The sequence below is a fragment of the Atta cephalotes genome, assembly GCF_000143395.1.
Source record: "Atta cephalotes unplaced genomic scaffold scaffold00043, whole genome shotgun sequence".
NCBI lineage: Eukaryota > Metazoa > Arthropoda > Insecta > Hymenoptera > Formicidae > Atta > Atta cephalotes.
The window spans coordinates 1,103,555-1,110,212 of NW_012130107.1; the positions used below are offsets into that span (position 1 = coordinate 1,103,555).

A 6,658-nucleotide genomic window follows, 5' to 3' on the forward strand; every position below is an offset into this window, starting at 1 on the left:
GAGAGAGAGAGAGNGAGANGNGNGAGAGAGAGAGAGGAAGAGTAGTCTCCACCCGTGGCTCACCGCGCCCTGCTATTAATATCAGTTAACGACACGATATGATCACTTGTCTATACCCAGACAGCCAGCTGCCAGCGGCGGCCGTTTGAGCCGAGTCATGACTCGAACCATGTCGACGTGCAGATCGCTTCGACCGTGATTCGAGCTCATCGATTGCAAGCTGACTCATCGGGACGAACAGTTTCACCTCGACTTATAATTTCGCGAATTCTAATACGCAGTTAGATAATCCCATCACGGCTTTCAAATTAATGTATTGTGTTAACACTAACTCTTCTCTCTCCAAGCGTCAAATATTGCGCAAATGAAAGAAGATATAATCAAAGTAAAGAATCTATGATTAAAAAACGTTATTTTACAATATATCAATAAAATAATGTTTGTCTTTGAAAGACAAAAAAAAATTGCCTTTTTTAATATCTTCTATCCATGCTATTACGTAAAGATATTTTTTAAACTTACGTTTGCAGTTGCTGATATGCCAACAATAGCAAGTCCGTTTGCGATACGCAAGAAAATGTCATAGGACCATTATAGCAGTGGCATACGTACCGATAGCAATGGGCGATAGGGAGCGGGTTCTATCTAGCAGACATCCGGCTAGCATCGAAACAAGCCGACCGCGCGCGGATTACCATAAGCATTTATATATGCGCCAGCGCATTATACTTGCATACCCGTCGAGCGAAGGTGCCCCGTTGTCGACGACGGTAGCGCCTCGTATTAGGCGCGGGTACCGCACAGGGGATGCGTGTAGGTGCCCATCAGACCTGGCTACTTACTTACGTGTACCAGCAGGCCTCACGAGCCGCCGACACGCGAGCCTGATTGACTTGTAGATGAGGCGACACAGTCGATATACTCCGGACTCTATACCGTCCGGCCTCTGGAAATGGCCCCCTGACTGCCAACTATCACCATCGCGGCCACCCCCATGGTTCGCTAACAGGGATTCCCATGGTCGGCCCATCGTGTCCTCTCCCCCCCCTTCCCCCCTCTCCCCTTCCCTGTGATGCTTTCCATCCCTCGTCTCTGGAGCATTTCTCTCACTCGTCGTTTCTCTCGTTTTATTTGACTCTCTTTTTCTCTCTCTCTTTTTCACCCTTTTTATCCGCTCTCTTCGCCCTCTTTCCCACTCACCAACCGTTATCTAGTTAATTAATCTCCGCCGACGACGGTAGTCGACTAGCGAGGCGGTAAAACTCCCACCGTTGCTGCCGCCATAACGAGCCGCGGCGACGAAAGTGTCGAGCGGCCACAACCACCCCCTGTTCTCTGGCACTCCGTTCGCTGATGTGGCGTTACCCTCCTTTCGTCGGGAAATTTTAATTACGATGAAAGAAAAACGGACAGGCCTCGTTAGAATCTGGACGAGTATAGAAAGTTAGTTAGATTTTCGAGAGAGTTCGGAGATTCATACGATGGAAAAGAGATATCAATCGAATGAAGTATGTGGAGTACGTGATCTTGAGATTTTAATGATCCATATAATTTAATTACTAAAACAGGCTCAAGTGAGTAAAATAACTGAATCAGAAATTCGAATGCTTTAACTATATTTTTTTTTGTTTGCATTACTTTTAAGATTCACATCAGATGATTAGTAAGAATGATTATAAAATAGCTAATTCCTTTAGATGGTTCCTTGGTTCTAAAAAAACAAAAAATTAAAAAGATTATTTAGTTAACTTGGAAAAGACTTTGCTTCAATAAAAAATTTAAATGTTTTAATTTTCAAGAAATGTAAAATGTGATAAAAGCAAAGTAAATAATTTTACATTAAACTATCTCTTAAAAAGGGTTTATATTCGAATAATTAAAAATCATTATGTTCTCTTATTATATATATTAATATTTAAAATATTTTATATTTAAAAGAAAATTTTTTTTAATATATATATGTATGTTTATATATATATAGTTATGTTTATATATATATAGTTATGTACATATATCATATAATTATTTTCATGAATATACAGATATTAATCAATTTTGAGAAAAATTGATTGATCGTAATATCTGCAATCTTTTGGTTATTTTTCAACTTTGCAGCATTTCTTGTAGCATTCACACCTCAATATTCATATTCCTTCCGTTGGTTGTTGCTTCGAGTGTATAAATGGTATAATCATTTTGAAGATATATCAGTAGAACTGTAGGTAATAACTGGACAAGAGTAAAATCAGACCGACTGTGTACAGACAAACCCTAGGCAGTTACCTGCAGTATTCATTACCCTGGGATAGAAATTTATCGATCTCAACCTCAACAATGGTTGGTCTACTGATCGGATAGTTAGAACTAGAATTTTGTCTACGGATAATGCAAACAACTAAGTTTTTAATAATTCCAATTCTTTGAATATCTTTAAATATTAGACTATTGTATTAAAAACGCACTCTTTTCTCTCTCATATAACGCATGATTATTTTTTAAGTAAAAAATTAATAAGGTCTTTAAGTAGATTTAATAAAATGTCATGAGTCTGATTTAAATCTCAACTATGTTACAACTATAATATTAGTATCAAATTGTTATAATATGCTATTAGACGCGCATGATAATCTTGAGAGGAGCAATTACCTTCACCAACATTTTACCTTTTAAAACGAGAATATCGATTTGCGAGAGCATCCCCAAGCCTCGACGTCGCTCACATAGATGTCTGCGAACATCGTCGCTGCGGTTGGCCTCGCCGCCGCCTCCGCTGTCGACGTCGACGCTAGGCGTCACGACGGCGTCGGCAGCGGCAGTGGTGGCGCACACGCTGCTCCCCCTGATGCGGGGTGGGCAAGTATTGATTGGTCGCCGTGGTCGCCGTCGTCGTAGGCGCCGTGCAAAAGGGTGGCGGAATCGCCAGGCGCCATCACGCGGGCCCGCCGCGACCGTGTCGTCGAGAAGGGCGTCCAGCCAGCGTCCGGCCGCGGTCTCGACTCGCCGAAAAGATGGTCATGATGGCTGGCATGGACGACCATGAGCGCAAAGTCGTTCTCGAATTCTGTCACCTGCTCGAAAAGAGCAAGCAGCTGTTCAATGGGCTGCGTGACCTGCCGCAATACGGGCATAAGCAGTGGCAGGGTTACTTCGGGCGGACCTTCGACGTCTACACGAAGCTGTGGAAGTTTCAGCAACAGCACAGGTGAGTAATAAAGATAAGGGCAAGAAAAAGGGAGAGAGGGAGAGAAAGAGAGGGAGCGTGCGCGCGTGTATGCGTCTGCTTGTGTATATGTGAAAAAGCGAGGGAAATACATAACTTTGTAGCGAAATTTCTTTGATCTTTTGGAGCATACTTGGTGAACGATTTCTCAAATTACTTTATCAAGAGATAAACGTTTCTAAAATGATTTACTGTTAGGGAATAAACAATATGTGCCGAATATCTGCAGTGTGGAAAATCATATTAATTCAATTTCATAAATTTGCATGAATGTGATTAAACGATTTCTTCGGATGACCTCCATGCCTGTCCGCGATCTCTCACGATCAAGTAGAAATAAGCACATTCGACACGACAGTGGTGGCGCTCGGCGAGGCATGCCGCAAGATTATGACCATCGTAGAAAATATCGTACGGTATTGTTCTTGGCGTTTTGATGTAGAGTACGATATATAATTTTAGCACGCGAACGTTCGCGATACCGCAGCACGATACCTGATCATGTTTTCATGCGGATGTCACGGCGACCGATTCAGATGACAATGACGAAACAAAGGTCTGCGTGGTGAGGTCCACGTGACCAAGTCCTCGTGTGTTGCGCTTTAGACTTTGTATCTGTTCGCCAGCCAGTCTCACGAGTTTGCGTTAGTATGAAATCGTATGAATCTCATTTCCGTTTACATAAACTGTTGATATTCTTACAATAGGACAACTCAATTTCCGCGCATCGTATTGGAATGTTACATATTGGCGGAAAAAGTTTTCACTTGTTTTTCTCGCTTCTGTCGTTACTTCATTATTGTCGTTGCTAATTACGTTATCATATACGTTCGTAATAAGCGGATCTTCAATAAAGCAAACAAGAAAGAGAAGCAAACAAAAGAAGTCTCTGTTCTTTCTGAACTCTATTAATGTTTCTAATTAGGAATGTTGCGATTTGTGTGTGTGTGTGTGTGTGTATGTGTGTATGTGTGTGTGTGTGTGTGTGTGTGTGTATTATAATTGATATTTATTTTATTGTTAATTTTTATATATTTATTTATTTATTTGTTTGTTATATATATTTATTATTGTGTACATTTATTTTATTGTTGAAGATATAAAGTAAATTGCATTTTGATTTGACGACTTATTTTTTAAGTCATATAAGTTTATTATAATATTCAAATAGATTATTTTTGATTTAAAATAAATATAAGATATTAAAATTATTAATTTTATTTTGTTGTAAAGTATTACATATTCGCAAATATTCTTTTAAGAAAAATATGTTTCTAAATCATCTTGTAATAATTAATCTATAAAAATATATTTTGTTATAAACGCCAATGTTCTCAAAACACGCATTTTTTTCACGAAATGATAAAAAAGATCATTGACAAGAAAAACCTTAATTTTAATTCAACTATTTATGTACAATAGAAGAATATGGAAGAAATCAATTTTTAGATTTGATAGTAATTCAGCGATTAAAAAATAAAAATAGCACGCTCACGTGTACAATTTTGTTTTGTTTTTAGAACAATACTGGACACGAAGTACGGCCTCAAGAGATGGCAGATCGGCGAGATCGCTAGCAAGATCGGCCAGCTCTACTACCACTATTATCTACGTACCAGCGAGACGAGCTACCTGCACGAGGCCTACTCGTTTTACGCGGCAATACGCGGTCGCGCCTATTACAGCCGCGCTGCTAAGGAGGACAGGAGCGATCTGATGGTGAAGAAGCTCAGGTATTACGCCCGCTTCATCGTCGTCTGCCTCCTGCTGAACCGTATGAAGCTTGTGCGGGAGCTTGTGCAGGAGCTCGACGCCCAGATAGCCGATTACACCAGCACCTACGAGCCCGATGATCAGCTCGAATGGAACCTCGTCCTCGACGAAATCAAAGCTTTTGTCAAGGCCGAGTCCGCGGTTGGTGTCCTGCACTCGGATTCAAACCCCATCGTGCTGACCCACAGGCTCGGTCCGCAGACCTGCCCGCCCGTCGAACGATCGCCACCCATGTGCCTATCTCTCCAAGAGATCCTAATAGTCGGCAATTGCGCCGATCAGGTGAAGTTCAGTGAGTTGTCAATGGACATGTTCAGAATGCTGCAGACACTCGAGCGGGAGCCCAGAGACGACCCGAATCACCTGCACGACGCCTCACCGGCCGGCCGGATGCCCTTTAGACCCGGGCCCTATCCTGGCCCGGAAAACGGCGCGCCGAGACGTGACAATCCGCACAAGTACCTGCTGTATAGGCCGACCTACAGCCAGGTGCAAGTGTTCCTCGCAAGTGGCTTCAAGGAGCTACCGGCGAACGGCGCGTTACTGCTGTACCTGTCGGCGGATGGCTGCTTCTCTACCGTCAAGCATCCTGAAGAAAGTGAGTGTTTTATCGAGTTTCATATTGACGCTCTTATTGTTCGTTTTATCGCTGTGCTGTCGCAAGTTTATAGGTGTAGTTATAGGTTAGACGTAAATCCTTTTATTTTAAACTGAAGATTTGCTGAAAATAGATCTTGAAGAAAGGGTGATATGCATCTTCAATAAATCGTGCATTCAATTTGTCGCTCGATGGGGCTGCTAGTTTTAACAAGCTATATTATTAATAAATTATCTCTGTATATTATTTAGAAAAGTTAGAAACTTAGTGACAATGCTTATGCAAACGTTTAAGTAACTTTCATTCGCTCCCTACCGAAGATGATCTATCAATCATCATAAGTCAATTAATAATATGCGACAAATATCATGCAAGAAAACGATATTTTTATAAAGAATAAAAATAAGCGATGGAATATAAAAGGGGGAGTCAATCTTGATTGAAAAAGATTAAATAAATAATTAGAAATCGTTGAATTTAGATAATATTTTTATATGAAATTATTTAAGTTATTAATCTTACGTGTTATTTTCTCGTTAACTTGATAGTCGGTATTCATAGTCGATTCTTATATTTGAAACTATCTTAAGTACAATCTTAAGCTAAAAAACTGTCGTAAGACAATCAAAGAGCTGTATTAGCATAAGACGTTACTTAAAATAGTCTTAAAATAAGAACTTAAAATATGAATACCAAACTTTTTATTATCAATATTAGAACGCCCTCAATGTAACATATTCTATTTTGCGATTCTTATTTACATTAGATATCTTATTTACATTAGATATTTTTACATACAAAAGAAAATGAAACACACTTTACAAACGTAACATTTTAACGCAAATAGAGTATTGATTAATTCTCTAGGAGCGAGTGTGTTGCAAATTTGCAACGTTCACTTTAAAATTAAATTTGGAATAAATTTGGGGTAAATTTGGGGTAAATTCGGGATTAGTTACTCTTAAAAACTGAAGGTGCAAATGTATGTGAACTGAAATATAATATTTTTAATTACCAGAAAAATCATGCTGATATATATATATATATATATATATATATATATATAT

The 6,658-nt window shown here is 39.6% G+C and overlaps 2 protein-coding genes across 2 annotated transcripts in view; one reads left to right on the forward strand and one right to left on the reverse strand.

Moving 5' to 3' along the window:
• The window catches only part of LOC105622285 (DNA-binding protein D-ETS-3-like), a 63,438-nt gene extending 62,408 nt beyond the window's left edge, over positions 1 to 1,030 (reverse strand). The window contains exon 1 of the mRNA XM_012203705.1: positions 843 to 1,030. Coding sequence (XP_012059095.1) covers positions 843 to 1,030 — 188 coding nt within the window. The remainder of the gene's footprint in view (positions 1 to 842) is intronic.
• A 1,978-nt stretch (positions 1,031 to 3,008) lies between these two features.
• The window catches only part of LOC105622287 (protein SCAI), a 7,875-nt gene continuing 4,225 nt past the window's right edge, over positions 3,009 to 6,658 (forward strand). Inside the window, exons 1-2 of the mRNA XM_012203706.1 lie at positions 3,009 to 3,202; positions 4,741 to 5,591. Coding sequence (XP_012059096.1) covers positions 3,009 to 3,202; positions 4,741 to 5,591 — 1,045 coding nt within the window. The remainder of the gene's footprint in view (positions 3,203 to 4,740; positions 5,592 to 6,658) is intronic.